This window comes from Trachemys scripta, chromosome 4, assembly GCF_013100865.1.
Source record: "Trachemys scripta elegans isolate TJP31775 chromosome 4, CAS_Tse_1.0, whole genome shotgun sequence".
NCBI lineage: Eukaryota > Metazoa > Chordata > Testudines > Emydidae > Trachemys > Trachemys scripta.
The window spans coordinates 124,958,063-124,976,203 of record NC_048301.1 but is presented as its reverse complement, the minus strand read 5'-3'; the positions used below and the strand labels follow the sequence as shown (position 1 = coordinate 124,976,203).

The 18,141-nt window shown below is 50.5% G+C and overlaps 1 protein-coding gene across 3 annotated transcripts in view; it reads left to right on the top strand.

Annotated features, from left to right (window-relative positions):
- Window positions 1-17,647, top strand: part of SOX13 (SRY-box transcription factor 13) — a 36,015-nt gene extending 18,368 nt beyond the window's left edge. Inside the window, exons 4-14 of one of the 3 annotated variants that reach the window (XM_034767283.1) lie at window positions 490-576; window positions 1,598-1,770; window positions 3,234-3,302; window positions 3,511-3,622; window positions 4,515-4,597; window positions 4,692-4,851; window positions 5,536-5,645; window positions 6,354-6,450; window positions 8,319-8,462; window positions 15,951-16,167; window positions 17,337-17,647. In XM_034767283.1, the coding sequence (XP_034623174.1) occupies window positions 490-576; window positions 1,598-1,770; window positions 3,234-3,302; window positions 3,511-3,622; window positions 4,515-4,597; window positions 4,692-4,851; window positions 5,536-5,645; window positions 6,354-6,450; window positions 8,319-8,462; window positions 15,951-16,167; window positions 17,337-17,616 (1,532 nt within the window). In that variant the 3' untranslated portion in view covers window positions 17,617-17,647. Of the gene's footprint in view, window positions 1-489; window positions 577-1,597; window positions 1,771-3,233; window positions 3,303-3,507; window positions 3,623-4,514; window positions 4,598-4,691; window positions 4,852-5,535; window positions 5,646-6,353; window positions 6,451-8,318; window positions 8,463-15,950; window positions 16,168-17,336 lie in introns of all 3 variants that reach the window. The other 2 variants (XM_034767284.1, XM_034767282.1) reach the window with 2 other exon arrangements.
- Window positions 17,648-18,141: the final 494 nt, after the last annotated feature.

Below are 18,141 nucleotides of genomic sequence, written 5' to 3'. Positions count from 1 at the left end.
CTGTAGGGGTCCTGACACAAAAGGGGGGGTGTCACAAGTTTATTGTAGGGGGGTTGTGGTATTGCCACCCTTACTTCTGCGCTGATGCTGGCAGGGCGATGCCTTTAGATCTGGGCACCTGGCCAGTAGCCACCACTCTCTAGCCACCCAGCTCTGAAGGCAGCACAGAAGTAAGGGTGGCAATACCATGACCCCTCCCCCCTAAAATAACCTTGTGATACCCTTCTCCCGCAACCCCCTTTTGGGTTGTGACCCCCAATTTGAGAAATGCTGGTCTCCCCTGTGAAATCTGTATTGTAGGATAAAAATAACATAAAAGATAAGATTTCATAGAAGACACCAGATTTCATGGTCTGTGAATTTGGTAGGGCCCTACTCATAGACAGTGATGGCAATCAGTGGCCATGACTAAAATTGTTTCTCCTACTTCTCTCTTTCTGTCTCTCTCCAATCTCTCTGGCCTCACCTTGAACACTCCTATGGTGACAGTTATGCCAACCATTGAGAAGTTACTCTCCAGCGACTGGAAAGAAAGGCTTCTGGGTAGAAACACCATGGAATCCAAAGAGGTGAAAGGTGAGCAGTAGAGTAACTACCATCCCCTCCTGTGCCCTTACCTTCCCATCTGCCCCCTGCCCTTTTTCTCCTTTGTCTTGTGTGTATGACATGGGGTGTGAATGGGGTGTGAGTTTTGCATACATCCTTCCTCCCCCGTTTTTGGTTTTGCTCAAAATTGGAAATGTCAGTAACAATTTTAATTGGAATTTTGGGGGAAAGATCTGACCAGTCCTAGTGAATATTCATCTAGTCAGAACTCGACTATGTGAGTCTCTAGAGCGTATGCTAAAGGGATGAAATACAAAGCAACCCCGCCAATAAAGTATCTAGAGAATTTGTGTCCAAGTCCCACCTAAGCTTTCTGCTGGCTGTAAGGCAGGGGTTCTCAAACTTCATTGCACTGCGATCCCCTTCTGATAACAAAAATGACATGACCCCAGGAGAGGGGGGCCAACGCCCGAGCCTGCTGCCCTGATGGGGGTGCAGGGGGGGAACCAAATAGCAAGGCTTCAGCCCCAGGCAGGGGGCCTGTAACTTGAGCCCCGCAACCCAGGGCTGAATCACTCAAAGTTTCGGCCCTGGGTGGTGGGGTTTGGGCTTTGGCTCCAGGCTTTAGCCCTGGCCCCAGCAAGTCTAACGCCAGCCCTGGCAACCCCATTAAAACAGGGTCGTGACCCACTCTGGAGTCCCGACCCACAGTTTGAGAACCGCTGTTCTAAGGGTATGTCCAAGGTGTGACTGCAGCAGGTATTGACCCCAGCTAGCTTTGATTAACAATAGCAGTGAAGCCATGACAGCATGGGCTAGCCACTCAAGTACATACCCAGGGTCCTGGATGGGACCGAACGTCTGGTGCTCCCCCAGGTACCCAAGGTAGCCAGCTCACAGCTAGCTCAAGTGTGTCTACGTGTGCTGGTGTCACACCTCTGACACCAGTGTAGACGTACCCTAAACCTTGTAGAATAATTGGGGTATCATCTATTAAGCCGCCAGGCCTTGTTTACTGACCCTCTGCTGTTTGGTTACTTGCTTGGCCCAGGAACCCAGGAGAGCTTAGCGGAGAAGGAGCTGCAGTTGCTTGTCATGATCAACCAGCTCTCCACCTTGCGGGACCAGCTTCTGACGGCCCATTCGGAGCAGAAGAACATGGCAGCCATGCTGTTTGAGAAGCAGCAGCAGCAGATGGAGCTGGCTCGGCAGCAGCAGGAGCAGGTATTCGGCCAGGGCTCTGGGGTATCTATTTCCCCTGCCCTGTCTCCCATCCCTAGGGGGGAGTTTCAGAACCAGGGCAGGTAGCCCAGCGAGCACACATTGGTAGGGCTGCCCACCATCTTGGCTCCACCAGAGCCGCACCTCAGAACCGGGTGGAGCACGAGGACCGAGCAGGGAATAAAATATAAATGAGGAAATGTTTTGACTTTTTCCGAATTCAGGCTAAATGAAGCACCCAGGGGCTAGTGCAACAGTTAGTACCAGGGCTGCGATGCTTGATCCATTCCAGGGCATGAAGCTGCAGTGTTTCATGTTTTATGAAATTAGATAAAAGCTAATTTCAGGTGGAAACTTGGGACATGTGCCAGGAAGGACGGTTTTATGGGTAAGTCACTGGGCTGGGACTCAGGAGATTTGGCTTCAATTCCTGGCGCTGCCACAGACTCCCTGCATGACCTTGCGTGGGTCACTGCATCGCTCTGTGCCTCAGTTTCCCAATCTGTACACAGGGTGAATAATCCTTCCTTTATCCCAGCTATTGTCTCTCTTTTGATACTGTTTCCTCCAGAGGGAAGTTCAAATGTAGCTTTTAAATGGCTGAAGGCTCTTTTTTATGTTTTCTCATGATTTAAAAAAAACATATTGCCATAATTCTGTCCTTTCAAGCTGGGATCATCTTGGCCCAGGGACTCTTCTGAGGTGGAAGGTAGGGGACAATTTTTGAAGCTACCCCTAGGTACCAAACAGCTTGCTTCTGGATTTGGCTGATGGTTACCTTGTTCAGGTGATACAGGGTTCCTGGGGTAGCGAGGCAGGGTGTGTCTATCAGTCAGGACGGGAGAGCTTGCTGGGGTGTTTCTCTTTCACTGTGGAAGGATCCTGACCATCATCTTGGTCATCACTGGTTCCTTCAGCTCTCAACCTGAGGTGCTACAGCTTGAGCTAAAGGCCCAAGGCCTTGTCTACACACTGACGTACCCCGATTGAGTTAAACCGGTGCGAATACCTGTGTGGACCCTCTCAGTGCAGTTTAAGAGCAGTGCGTTTTAGCTTAGTTTAAACCTGCTCGACTTAAGCTACCCAAACTAGAGCATCCACACAGCCGGTTGCACTGGTACAGCACCATTACGCCTTGAGTTAAATGGACGCAGGCCCCTTGCCGGCAGCTGTAGCTTTACCCCTCCTCTGTGGATCACACGTAGAGGGGATGGGGGATACATTCTAACCGGTGGGATGCTGCCAGTCCCGTGAACCTGCCCGTCAGAGACGCCGAGCCCTCCGTTGCCCTTGTGTCTTTGGCATCTCCACAGACCAGTTGTGTTTGTGGCTTGTTTTGCTAGAGCTCGGTGCTTTGCGCCCCTCCTGTAGCCCCTCGGAGGCAAGCCAGGCTAATGGCCCTTGGAAGGCTCGGTTAGCCGGCGTTTTCCAGCCACCGTATCATTGCTGTTTCCCCCCTCTGACAGATTGCCAAGCAGCAGCAGCAGCTCATTCAGCAGCAGCACAAGATTAACCTGCTGCAGCAACAGATCCAGGTAAGGGGGAGCTTTCCCGCCCCGCCCCCTTGCGCACTCCGTACTCTGGTCCCCCTTCGAAGGGCTAACTCCCCCCCTTCCTCTTGACCCCACAACCTTGGCTCTTGCCTGCACAGGAAACTCCTTTACCATTGTGATTGGGGATTAGCCCCCCGCGGCTTAGCCGCTCTGTTCCGCAAAGGTGATTTGGTCTCTCTCTCTCCAGCAGGTCAATATGCCCTATGTCATGATTCCAGCCTTTCCTCCCAGCCACCAGCCTCTCCCCGTGACCCCAGACTCCCAGCTAGCGCTTCCCATCCAGCCCATCCCTTGCAAACCAGGTAAGGGAGGCAGAGGGGGTACAGTATTGCGGGGATCGGGGCAGGGAAAGGGACGGCGGTGAGCAGAAAGGGGGAGAGGTGTGGGTGGGAGCATGGCCTCCCCTCAGAAATACCATCTACATAATCCGGGCATTCTCCCTTTCCTGCCATTCCTTGGGCTGCGGTCTCGGGGTTTGGAAGCTCAGGGAGAGCCGAGGAAAGTTGTCTAAAAAGCTGAGATTGGGGTGGAGGAGGGAGAAACTGTGACCTTTTTTGGCCAGCAGTGGGGAGGCAAATCGCTTTCCCTGGCAGGTTTCTGATGATCTGACTGAGGTCACCTTGGCCCATCTCTGGCTGGCCATCCGGGTGGGAGTGAAATCGCTCCTGAAAGCCCAGGCAGTGCGAGCCGGCTTTCCTGTTGTCATTGAATCTTGCTGCAGAGTCCCTGGTTCTGTGTGAGCCGACAGCTGAGCGCAGAATGGCTGCTGGATTAGCTGGTCTGGCCATCTCGCTGCTGGCGCTCTGTGGTGCCACTCTGGCGGGGTGGTGACATGCAGAGTGCGGAACTCGCTCTGCTGCTGCCCTTCCCCTCTCTAGGTCAGTTGGGACCTCTAGGTGTGACCGTAATAGAAATAATAGTAATACTTGAATCCTTGCCATGCCATGGGGCTCTAGCCCCTGGTCTGCACTTGGAACTAGCCCCGATGGCAGGTTGGTTTCTAGCAGGGGTTAGCTCCCCTGGTGCAAATCTCTCATGCAATGCCACTGTGCTGGGCTGGAAATCGGGGCCGGTTCCAGGCACAGACAAGGCCTAAGTAGATCCCACCTGCCCTTTGGTTCTGGCAGCAGGCTGCGTGCGAAGCACCTGTTGTGACCTCATTCGCCAACTTCCCTCTCGCTGTCCTCTCTGCAGTGGAGTACCCCATGCAGCTGCTGCACAGCCCTCCCCCTCCGACGCTGAAGAGACCCGCCGGCTCAGGCCACCTCCAGATGCAGGTACCGTCCCGAATCTGCCGTCCTCCTGGGGACCCAGCGTAACCCAGGGATGTGCCTCACTCTTCCCTTCTCCCTGTCTCTCCCCCCCCACCAGGAGTCTTCACAGCCACTGAACCTAACGGCCAAACCCAAAAGCTCTGAGCTCTCCAGTGCCTCCAGCTCACCCAGTCTGAAGATGAGCAGCTGCCGATCCCTCACTCCTAACCACGGGGTCACGAGAGACCTTCAGTCCAGCCCTCCCAGTCTGCCTCTGGGTAGGTACCCTCAGACATGCTCTCTGCTGGGAGTCCCATGCCTTCATCCCCAGCCTGCTTTGTCGTTCGGGTGTGTCGCTTAGAGAGGAAACACGCTCGTGGGATCCTGGCAGTTCTCTCCCCATGGGGTGGAGGGAGATGGAGAATCTCTCCCTAGTCCATGGGAGCTGGTCCATTGTTCAGGGACTTGCCTGCTCTGATGTTCAGGACGGTTCTGGGGAAAGCAAGATGGGTGACTCTCTTTGGGAGAAACCGAGAGTCTGCTGGTGCTGGGAGATGGAAGGGTCCCTAGGCAGCCTTCTCAAACCCCACCCACCCAAAGAGAGATCCAGGTTGGAAGAAGAAATGTGCTCCCCGCCCAGGGGAAGAAGAAAACCACCTACAGGGAAGAAGCATTGCTGTGGGGGAAAGGCTGGAGGGCTCCCTGGGTGGAGTAGCTGGACTCCTGGGTGGTGCGGATGGAATAGTGGGAGACCAAGCTTTCTGATTTGAACCCTCTGCTTCCCTTGCTCGATGCTAATAGGGAGTGTGTCGGCAATAAGAAACTAGAGGCTCTAGATGTCTCTTAGCTGGATGCATGGCTCCTATGGCTGGGAGTAACCCCTTCTTTCTTGGGGGTATGGGGCCTATGCAAGGACGAGGTGCTGGCTGTGACGTATTCTGCACTGGGTGGTTTATCCTCAGGATTTCTGGGAGAGGGGGACGCCATCACTAAAGCACTCCAGGATGCACGGCAGCTCCTGCACTGCCATAGCGGGGCGACGGAGAGCTCTCTGAATAATCCCTACCGGAAGGTGAGAGACACTGGGACTGGGAGTGCCAAGGGGCTGGTCCCTGATCGAATGGGGAGATCTGAGAGGAGCCAGAGAGCGCAGAGAGCCCAAGGATTCTCAGGGGGAGGGTGTGAATGGATATAAAGGGGGGGCCTTAGGGGAAGAGCCCTATAGAATGTAATAGAAAATCCCTTTTCTATAGGTTCCTTCAGACCATCTTATAGAATTGAATGGAGAATTGTCTCCAGGCTATAGCATTCTGTAGGTTTGTTGAGAAACACCCTCTTGAGAAAGGACTGCATCCCTTACGAAACCCTATTGAGGTTCCGAGGCGTTTCTGCAGAGTGCTATTGGTTGTCTCTCCTGTTATACTGTATAGGTCCCTTTTCCATAAGGGCACTGGGGGTTGGGGGTGGATTGCATCCTCCCCAGGTAGATGATGCTGAGTGTGGTGTATACTGGAGACCCGGGGAGTGGATTTCAGGGACTGTCTACCACACACTAGAACTCAGGCAATCCTGTCTGAAACTCGTCCCTGTGTTGTGCACATGGCTGAAGTCCTTGCCTGACAGAGTTACCCAGCCAAAAGCTGCTAGCTGGATTGCCTGCCCGTGAGACGAGGAAGCGCTGGAAGCCCATGGGGGATGGTTCATTGCTGGTCACTCTGCCACCAGTGGCCTGACTTGTGTTGGTAACTGGCCATAACTTCTGCTCTCCGCGGGCCTGCAGGACCAAATGGGCTTGGATTCCTCACCCACGAAGGAGCGGATGGAGGAGACGTGCATGCACAGACTGGACGAGTCCATGTTAACCTGCGATATGGATGGTAAGGACACATTCTCTGTGTGAGGCTTTCTCCAAAGCCAACTCTGGGCCTGATCCTGAGAGGTGCTAAGCACTTTGGACGTCCATTGAAGGGGAGATTCCCTGGGGCTGGGCTGAATGGGAGAAAATGCATCACTTTTCCTTCTTCTCTTTCTTTCTGTTCTTCTCTTAGTTTTTCCTTTTCCATTCTTCCCCCACCCCTTCTTCTTTCCTGACCTGGCTACCTAGCCCTGTGTCTCTCTTTGGGTTGCGCTACATGAGTTGAAATAAACAGCCAGAAGAGAATAGCAAAGACCTAATATAAGGGAAGTGCTTATTTGAGATGGTGGGAATTTCATTTGTGGTCACTCAGTTGACTTCCTGCAGCCCTGCTCTGCTGTTCTCCCCAGCTGATGGGGACGCTCAATGTTACAGCTAAATTAGCACTTTCTGTATTTAAATGGCGCTGTCGATACAGAGTGAACATGTGATGCTCCAGGGCATGGGAAGCTATGAGGAGAGGAGGCAGGCAACCAGGGAAGGCCACACTAACCACTTGTAGCTGGGCCATCCCCCAGAGGGCTCAGAAGGGGCAGTAGAAACGTGGCATCTTGCACCATGGCGTAGTTCACTTAATTCCACTTTATTTTGCTTGGTTTCATCTTCATTAAAAAAACTAAAAAGTCAATTTGTGATCCTTTTGGTCAAAGCCCGTTAGTTACTATGGAGACAATGATGTCCTGGAGGTGGGTGGAGCTGGGTGTCATCCACAAGGGTGGCATAAAGTCTGTGAGAAAAAGCTAGATTGTGGCAGGGGCCATCAGGGAGCGGGTTATGGCTCCTTAATTCTGGGGGTGGTCTGCACCACGGGATCTCTACGCCAACAGAGAATCAACAGAGCATAGCTGCACCCTAACGCCGCCCGCATGGCCCCTACGCCCACGGGTGCGGGAGCTGCTGCTATGGGCTTATGATAGACAGGAGCCAGTCCCTGCTCTTGTCCTCAGCTGGCCAGCTACAGCCAAATCCTGGCTCTTGATTGGTCCAACAGAGCCAGCGGGAGGGAAGGTGGCCTGAGGGATGGGCCATGGCTTGGGAAGCCGGCATTTGAGGGTCTCTGGCCCCACAAGTGGGGTGGCCGAGTGCCTGTGCGTGGACTGACTTTGACTAATGCAAGTGATGGACTAAAAGTCCTGGCATGAGACGTGCACAGTACAGACAGGCTGTTCACGCTGCTCTCACCTCCACCTCTGCTGCGGCACCTCCGTCCGGACAGGCAGCTCCCCTTTGCTGTTCTAGTCTGGGCCCCCTCCCCCAGTGCGGCTGAGGCCCCTCGGTGTGGATGCTAAGCCTTTCCGAAAGGTAAAGGGGCTACATGTCGACTGGGGACTGAGCTGAGACCCAGCCAGTCCCCTTAGGCCAGACTTCCCCAAAGCGCCCGTTAGCTGTGCATGCCCCAGCTTCTGAGTGCCTGACAGGAGACACCCAGAGCCTGCTTTTCAGAAGGGCTGAGCACTCCAGTGAAAGATAAGGGGAGCTGCAAGTGTTCAGCACCCCTGAAAAATCAGGCTCCTAGAGACGGGAGATTTATTTTTCCAGAGGGTCTGAGAACCCACCACCTGGAAGCAACCGGTTCCTCGTGCCTTTGAAAACCAAGCCCAGGATTTGTCCCGTCGGGCTGCTAAAAATGGAGGCTCCAAGGATTTGAGCCTCAGTCTCTATGGTGAGAATCCAGTGCAGCATATCCCTACGCCATCAAGCGCCCCTTATTCTTATGTGGAAAACCCCCTTGCAGGGGAGACTCTTATCACCTTGGTCACCATTTTGTATCTTGTGTTTGGTCCTCCCTTTCCCTGTCTTTTAACTGGCTCTTCCTTGTGCCCCTAACAGGCTCACGACACTTCCCCGAGTCCAGGAACAACAACCACATAAAGCGGCCCATGAATGCTTTCATGGTGTGGGCCAAGGACGAGAGGCGGAAGATTTTGCAGGCCTTCCCGGACATGCACAACTCCAGTATCAGCAAGATCCTGGGTGAGTGTCCCGCAAGCAAGCGGGGGTGGGGTGGGCTTGCCCTGCTGTGCTATTCCCAATGACCTGGAATCTGCCAAGCTGTTTTGCTGATCCATGCAGCCATCAGCCACTGTCTATTGCTAATGCCATGCTGCTGTATGGCCAAGGGGCTCTGAGCTAAGCTGAAATGACAGAAGCAACCCCCTCCTCTCTCCGGGGACAGCTTGTTGCAAGAGTCTGGAGCCTCCAAACTGGTACATGGATGCACTGACCGGCAAAGCAGCAGGGCCATAAAAACAAACCATTCTGCACCAAGAGGAGGAAGGAAAGGCTGGTGCTCAATATCACTTCACTGGCCAGGACCGCGCTTTTGTGTGTCTCTCCCCAAAGTCGGCCTCTCCAGCAGCACAGTGCCCCTTGGCACCACATTGGGTCATGGGGCTGTGCATTGTTTTGCGGGGGAAAGCACCGTTTTCTGCAGCACTTGGTGCTTTCCCTTGATGCCAAACATCAACCAGGCCTAAATGTGCTTAGCGTGTGAGCTCTGAGGTTCAGAGCCCAGGGTGGTTCCTGGCTATGGAAAGAGGGTTGGTAGTGAGGAGATAGCCTTGTCTTTTGAAGATTATCTGTCCATCCTTATCTGATCTTTTCTGAGCTTATCTAAGCATGTCTCAGCTGGGGTGAGAGGGAGATAAGACACCAATGAGATGCACTGGTATCTGGTATGATTTGACTAGTGGAGAAGCATTAGAGCTGTGGGAATGAGCTAACCCTGGTGGAGAGGTGAGTGGTGGGACATGATGGCGAGCAGCATGTTTTATTTCCCCGGTGTCCGAGCTGGAATCAGAATGGCAGGTGTTGGCCAGCTAGGGTCTAGCTCACTTTGACAATGATCCACGGTGAAGGATAGCTCAGGATGTTTCTCATACCAGCTGGGCTTTCCCCCAGCCCTGTTGGTTGATGGATTGTAATCTCAGCTCCGCAGCCTGAATGTTCCCTCCAGGGTGGATTTGATTTAAATCATGATTTAAATCACTAGTCAGGAAGACTCGATTTAATCATGGTTTTCTACATAAAAGTGCATTCTTGATGGTTGTTATAACCTTAATACATATTCTTCACAACTCACAGATAGATGTAGCTTTCATTTTTAGAAGGTACACACTATACATTTTTAACGTGATTTATTTTGAAAACTTTTCAGATTAGTTTTACAGCTATATCAGAAAATGAACGATTGTTTGGTTATTTCATTTACCAAAGGTAATTGAAGCAGATATTTATGAAGTCATTGGGAGGTGAACTATCTCCAATTCAGCATTAATCATTAATATTTGGAGGATTTTCTTGCCGTGCTGTATTAGGAGGGGAACATCACCAGACAGACATTTAAATTGTTTTATTTAACTAAAACAACAACGTTATGTATTTTGGATTCTTTTCTTCAACAGCAAACATATAATATTTTAACAAAACAAGCATATGAATATTTTAATTCAATTAAACATTCAAGTTTTTTAATATCAGGTTTGTTTTTGTTAAAATTATTTTTAACTAAAATAGTTAAAAGAAATATTGAAAAAAAATAAATAAATCTACTATGTCAGCCAGGTCAACATGAGAATCTTAAAACATTGGCTTCTGCAGCTAACTCAGTCATCTTCACCTTCTTTTTCCTGTTTGTTCATAATCTGGAAAAGAAAAACAAGCTTTCCTGCTTTTTCAGGTCCCAAACCATTTCTCAATTTGGAATGAATTAGTCCAAAAGAAGAAAATATTCTTTCCACACCAGCAGAAGAAGCTGTTGCTGTTAAAAGTGAAATTATCACTTCAACAGTCTCTGAATCCAAGTGCTTAAGTGATTTCTACCAGTTCACTGGTGTGACTTTCTTTAAAACATCATCAGCAAACATATATTTTATTTGAATGGTTCTTATTCCCAAACTGGGTCTCTTTTACGGCCTGCTGCCATTATAGGTTTTCCTTTCTAGTGAGAGAATGGTATGGTAGATCTCAAATCAATGAAGGCTACACTCAGAAAGACCTCAAGACTTCTGGAATATGCTGCTCAAACAATTTCACTTTTGTTTCTACTGCCTGTCCCTCCCTTCTCACATTTATCTCCAGACTTCTCCTTGTCTAGATCTATTCCGCCCCCAACAATCTTCTATTTATTAAACTTTTTGAAATTTTGCACTTTTAGAGAGAGGTAAGGGATTGACTCCGTGTACACAAATTTGCAGAGGGACAGTAGGGTTGAGGTTTGTTATTTCTCACCTCTGTGTATTTATTTATTTATTTATTTATTTAAAAACATTTTTGCTGTTAACACGCATGTTATCTCTGGAGACACAAATCCACAGTTTGAGAACTGCAAAACTAAGCATCTCTGATGGTATCTTCTAGACTGAGCACTGAGTCCCATTGAGTAGATAGAAAGATTAATCTAAATAATCTATACAGAAGCCCCTGGAGCCCCATAAATTTGGGTCCCTAATCCGTGAACTATTGGAACTCATTTACAAAACTTTTCTTAAACATTACATGAATATATTGTCTCATACTATAGAATTAGATTTTATAATCCCTATTCCATGATGAGATATCTTTGAGCTATAATGTATCTTAATTAAAATGATCTTTAGATAGGTTTTTTCCTCAAAAAGCATTTTATCAAAAAAATCCGATTTAAATTTAAAAAATCTGTTGTTTTTTTTAAATCATTGATTTTTATCCACCCTGGTTCGCTCCTTCCCCCACTCTTCTTTCAGATGATCCTCTGTGTCACAGGCGAGAAACCAGAACCCAGATCAAATCCTGGCTCTAGTCAGATGGGAGGCCAGGGGTCAGAGAACTGGCCGTGCAAATGCAGCTATAAAAGGAAGCTTCTTCCCTGGTGGTCTATGGCATGGGGCTCATGAAAGTGATGGGCTAATAGCACAAGCAAACTTCCCCCACCCAGCTCTGCCCATGTACCTAATTCCCGATCTGCTCCAACCCTGCTAGTCCAGTCCTGAGTACCCCAACCGCTCTGCCAGTGCATCTCCTTCCAGGCCAGCCAGACACCTGCTGCCTTGCCAATGCACCTGAACCTTGGCCAGCCATTCCCCTGCTGTGAAGCTGCAGAATTCCCCCTGGACTGAGACAAACAGGGACAATTCTTGTGACGTGCATGTGGGAAATGTCTATTAGAGCGTAGTCTGATACCACCAAATTCATCGCACTTGTGGCATAAGCATGATGTGACCTCCCCTCCCCAACAAATCCAGAGGTGAAGGGCAGGCCTGTTTACACCTGGCACTGTGCGCTTCAGTTTTAATTCAAATAATATTTTGCCATTACAGCGCCTTTCATCGGAACATCTGAAAGGGCTTTACGTGCATTAAGCCTGACCCTGTTCCACAGAGGGGGGAAACTTATCCAACCTGCAGAGGGGCTGGGTGCTGCTGTCTGATCCCGCTGAAGTTAGAGGGATCTCAGAGCAGTCAGCCCCTAAGTGACCTCCCCAAGATCATGACACTGTCAGAGCTGGGAAATAGAACCCAGGAGTCCTGACTCCCAGAGCCCGTCACCAACCAAGAGGTGACAGCAATAAGATCTTACCTTTCTAGAATATTGTAACGACTCTCTCTACATTAGGGTTCAGTCCTGAGCTTTTCCTGTCACCGTGTCTTGTTTTACAATTTTAAGTGTTGGGGGTAAATATTTCATATAGATTTTATATCACATGAGTGTCTGTCAGACCCTCACACCCTTTCTTCTGCTCCGTGTATCAACCCCCCTGGGCTATAGCATTCTGCAGAGGCCTCCAACTCACCTCACCATGCTCCCCGCGCCGTGGTCTCATGTTGAATTGCTCTGTCCTAGCTTCGGTAGGCTTGCTATTTAAAGCCTCTGGTGTGGTCTGTGAGGAGTCCATCCAGACTGTTAGTAACGAGTGCGCATTAGCACAATGCAGGGGTTTGTGGGTTACCCTCAGTGCATGCTTTTAATTTGGTCTCTTGCGCCTTTTAGCAGCTCTGCAATGAACAAAGCTTCTCCCTCTGAAGAATCACTATGTTAGGATCTGATCTGTTACTTATGGCAACCCACAGCGTTTTTTGGGGGTGTGTGTGTCAGGAACGGCCACGTTGTGGTGTGCTGGCTGCTAATGTAATTATGTAGCTTTAAATAACTGGTGAGGTTCTTGTTTTGGGAGCCTGTGTTCATTTCTGCACATTTAGCAGAGGTGGAAAAGACTAGTGGTGGGTATCTTTGTAACCAGAGGCATGGAGCTGATACACCTCTACCCCGATATAACACTGTCCTTGGGAGCCAAAAAATCTTACCGCGTTATAGGTGAAACCGCGTTATATTGAACTTGCTTTGATCCGCCGGAGTGCGCAGCCCCGCCTCCCCCGAGCACTGTTTTACCACGTTATATCCGAATTCGTGTTATATCGGTGTAGAGGTGTACTTGCCCAAGCTGTGGTTGTCCATGTGTATCTTCTGGATGCATGGCTGGTCCTGGCAATCTATGCATAAGATACTTCTATGGGAGTGTTTTAACACCCCTGTGCCTCATTTTCCCATTGGTATAATATTTCCCTACTGCACAGGGGCGGTGTTAGGTTTAAGTGCTTTGAGATCTTTGGGTAAAACAGGCCATGCCATTGGCTGGTAATCTGAACAAATGTGACATGCGTTTGCAGGCTTTTTACTCTAATATACAGAGTGACAGACCGTCAGTGCTATGCTGTTTGCACAACTAGGGGCTACTCCCAAAACACTTGTTCTCCTGCGTATTTCAGATCTGATCTATGCTGGATTCTCCCTTGCCCTATGCCTTGTACCGTCATTTACAGCAGTACAAAGGACTTGGATTGGAAAGCTCCCAGTTTGCACTTGTGCAAATGACTCTACAGGCAACAGAGATCTGGACCCATCCTTTTTGAACCCTACTATTGCTTTTTGACATGAAATGTAAGAGCCGAGGCAGAGGTAGAGATGGTTTGAGTGTTTTCCAGCTGGCGGGTGTGTTGCTCCATCCACTGAGTGGGACAGACTGGGGTTGTGAAGCCATAGAACCTGGCTTCTGTCTCCTGTGAGTGGCTTAGCTGTCAGCTGTTTTTCACTGCCTTGCAGCTGTGGATTGGTTAGACCGGACAGACAGTAGTCTTCCAGGACAGTGTGAGGTTCATATGGCTGTACTGGAAGGGAGAGTTTGCTGCTCCCCCAATCCCTGGCAGTTGTGGGAGTAGGGAGAGCTGGGTGGAGTGTAAAAGGCCTGCTTGCTTCCCGTGATTGAAGGTGGTGCCCTGGGCTCCTGGGGCAGGAGAGAAAGGACGAGCCTGAGACTGTACTGTGCCGGGAGCGTGGAACCCCTACGCTGACCTTATTCTTTAGACTTGGTCGCGGTGCGGCAGGTGAGAGCTAAGCTCCTGGGCAGGCTAGCTGTGCCTGTCTGTGTATTCAGAGCATCCGTGGCACGATGGACATGAAAGCATCTGGGACAAAGGGGAGGGAGAAAGAAGAGGCATCAGATGTAAGGTTTGATTTTGTCTAGCTCTGTGCAGGGGTCTGTCTTGTATCTGAACTGACCCACTTTTACCCTGAGGCCTGATCCAAAGGCCCCCATTAATTTTCTGGGGAGCAGGCCCCGTTCCCCTGACAAAAGTGAGGTTTTTCTCTCCTCCTGCTCCGTCCCCAGACCTGCTGGTTGAGCGTGACCTTCCCTTTCTGTCCGGCCTGCATTCTGTGCACCACTCCCCTCTTTTCCCCGCCTGCCCTGGACCTTGGCAGGGATGACAATAAAGGTCAGCGAGCCCGGGGAATTCGAGTCACATGGCAGGATTGTCTATTTTAGCTGCAGCACCTGCTTGCCATACCTTTTGTGAGGAAAAAGAATCAAAAGCGCAGGACGGAGAGGTGACGCGGAAAGGTCAGCGGCGGGGAAGGCGGGGGGAGGCGTTCTCTTTCACGACAGGTGGACTGGCTGTTAACAATGGCCTGGATAATCACATTTAAATGGGAGCAGGCTCCGTGGAATAGCCCTGCATTCCTCTGTGCCCTTGATATCCTGTGTCCCCTGTGACTGCATTGTCCCGTTGAGGCTTGGCATACCTCTCAGCACCTGCCAATCAAGGACAATGACCTGCACAAGTCGCTTGAGTTGGGTGGCTCCTCTTGTTTTCAGATGTTGTTGTAGGCAAATGACATTTTCTTCCCCTGCCTCCATAACGTCTATTGGATTGTTAGCACAGTAGCTCCTAGAGACCCTGACTGAAACCTTGTCTACATGGGAAAACTGCGTCAGTTTAATTTAAATGGATTCAGTTACACTGGTGCAAAGTCCTGTGTGGATTCTCTTATTTTGGTTTAACTCAAGCTAGTTAGGAATGGGTTTAAGCTAAATGGAAAAACCCACTCTTATACCAGAATAAGTGTCCACTTGGGAGTTAGACTCGTATAACCACAGTATACTGGTATAACCAGCAAAACTTTCCCACATAGACAAGACCTAAGTGATGTGCTCAAGGTCACAGGTGGAGGCTGTTGCAGAGCCAGGAATTGAACCCCCATCTCCTGAGTCTCCATCCCAGTGCCTTATCCCTAATGGCAGCCTTCTCCAAAGAAGGTTTTATTTATTTTATTTAGTTGGTTATCTAAACTCGGAACTTCCCAGGAAAGCAGAGATGCTTTATTATACACTGTTAATTTTACAGAGCCAGCAGTGTGCAAGGCACCTCGCAGATGGGAAGTGCTGTGTGCAAAGTATTCTCTCCATTTTACAGATGCAGAAACTGGGGCAGTGGAAAATTATGACTTGCCTAAGGCTCTAGAGGGATTTGGGGATAGAACCCTGGGCTGCCTTGCTCCCAGACTGCTGCTTGGACCACTAGAAGAGGGGGTTTTAAGGAAAGGACTGATACTATGGCAGGCTAAAGCATTCTGGCTCCTGGATTCTTTTCCAAGCTCTGACACAGACTCACTGTGCAGCCTTGGGCAAATCACTTTCCAGAAGCTCTGTGCCTCAGTTTCCCCATCTGTAAAATGGGGGATATGGACCTACCTTTGAAGAGGATTGGGAGGTTTCATTAATGTTTATGAAGCATTGGGAGCACTCCTGAGGTATTGCTTATCCTGTGTGACACTTTGTTGTTGCTCAAGCTCAGAGGTGGAGAGAAGAAATATCCCTGCTGCTCCTGTTGCTGCTCTGGTAGTTTGGGGAAGATTGTGAGAGCCCTTATCTAATGCCTTCCCCACTCCACCTGGCCTGTGCAGCTTCAGGAGTGAGGGCTTTAAAGGTGTAACACACTGCTGCAAAATCTGTGCTGCATCAAGTGGCAGGTCACTTGAGTGGATAACAGCCTACTACTGCTACCAGCTAGCATGGTTATTCTTCCAGCTCGAATATTAGAGGCCCATGCTATGGCATTGGAGGACCTGGGTTTTGTCCCTAGTGATGGCCACGAATGGTGGGGAGTTTCAAAAGGCAAACATAACAGTTCTGTGAATCTCTCTTCCCAGGGTCCCGGTGGAAATCGATGACGAACCAAGAGAAGCAGCCCTATTACGAGGAGCAGGCCCGGCTGAGCCGGCAGCACCTGGAGAAGTATCCCGACTACAAATACAAGCCGCGGCCAAAGCGCACCTGCATCGTGGAGGGGAAGCGGCTGCGCGTGGGCGAGTACAAGGCGCTGATGAGGAACAGACGGCAAGACACCAGGCAGGGCTACTTGATAGCGTGAGGCTCCCATCTCTTTTGGTCCCCGTATGTCTGCATTTCTCCCCCCTCCCCCCCAGAAAAAGTGCCTTTGTCTGTAGCTGCCAGCTGCTGAATTGCAACGAACGCTGGGGTGGAACACAGGGCATAGCAGTGCTGCGCAGAAGTTTAGGACAGGAATTGAAGAGCAATACTGCACCCTGTTGAAATCGCAGTGGGGGTTAGATCAGCAGGACATGATTAGCAGTGTCAGTATATGTCCAGGGCATGGGGATCCTTAGGATCTCCCAGTAATCATTGCGTTACATACTTTGGCCACTAAGAATTTATTTTGGGTGTAGTGTAAGGATGGAACCCCACATCCTCATACCCTAGAAGCACCACTGGTTGGAAAGGAGACTCTCCATTAGCTGTTAGCAGTTACGGGTTCTATGACACGCAGCTGAGCCCATCCAGTATTGATTGAGTAGTGGCACACAGACATGCTAGCCAGTTCATTGCACTGTATCTATCAGTATATACGGTAGCTGAGAGAAAAGCGGTTATTCTATATTGCAAAGGGGCTGGGGGCCAGAAAGACCAGAAGGAAGAGAGAATCCCCAGTAAGGCTGGTCAATAATTTTCCCTCAAACCTATTTTTAGTGGAAAATAAGAGTTTTAAATTATGTGAAATTTTTTACGAAAAGTTTCTGCTTTCCAAGGAAAATTTTGGATTTTTCGTCAAAAAAACGGAACACTTGAAAACTGACATATTTTGGTTCAAAAATGCCACTGTGGTGCCTCATGGGAGATGTAGTTCAGTTTCCCCTGTGAGCTGGGCTCCTCAGCCAGATTACATCTCCCATGAGGCAATTGCCTCCCTCACCATGAGGAGAGACCAGGGTGCCTCATGGCAGCTATTGTCCAAACAGGGAGCCCAACCTATAGAAGAAAATGGGGTCATGAGACACAGAACTACAACTCCCATGAGACACCATGGCAGCCTTTCCTAATTGAAATATTTCTGTGTTTGGCCAAAGTATTTCTGTTTTGGGTTTTTCCACTGAAAACTCTAATCTTCTGGTGAAAATTTCAACAAGCCTAATTTTTTTCTTTTCATTTTCATTGGAGTTTTCCAAGGGAGGGTGGGAGTCCATTTCCCAACCAGCTCTAATGCCCAGGGACGGTGACTGTGATCTCCTGCTTTGCAGGCCCCCGGGCAGTCAGATGCAAGCCTCTTCATCGGATGTCCTGTACCAGAGGCCGGTGGGCATGCAGCTGGCGCCGCCGCTGGTGGAGCACTACCTGCCCCGCAACATGGACCCCAACATGCCCGTCATCGTCAACACGCGCAGCCTCAAGTCGCAAGAGGGTGACGGCGGGGAGGACGGGCACTCGGTGGCGGATGGCGAGATGTACCGGTACAGCGAGGACGAGGACTCCGAGGGCGAGGACAAGAGCGACGGGGAGCTGGTGGTGCTCACAGACTGAGCAGAGGGCGGGGGTGGGGTGGGGCGCGCGCGTGTGTGAAGCGGGGAGCAGCAGCAGATTTTGCAGCGTTCCCCCGTGTGGGGCTGGAACTGAAGACCTGACTGAGTGGGGAGGAGGTGGCAATGGGGGCTTGGGGAGAACTGCCATCACTGCATGGCTCCCTGATCTAGGAAGTGACTAGACTCGGGGGGTCGCTGGCGAACCCCTCTGCGTGCAGAGCTCTGGCCCCCCGAATGGCCTGGCATGCAGGGTTGTGCTGGACGGATATAGTGGTGTGCAGGGGACAATGGGAAGTGTGCGTGCCAACGCACACGGCATGGGGGCAGCCCTTGGCTCATTCGCACGCCCAGAAAGAAGAGGTGCCGGCTCCGCTGTGCAGTGCATCTACCCAAGCAGCAATGGGGATGCTGCTTGGCATGAGCGGGTCCTGGCCACCCAGCTGACGTCTGGATATTTCCCTGTGGCACAGAGGTGGGAGGTGCCTGGCCCCTCAGCATGGGGGCTGAGCAATCCCAAGGCTGTGTA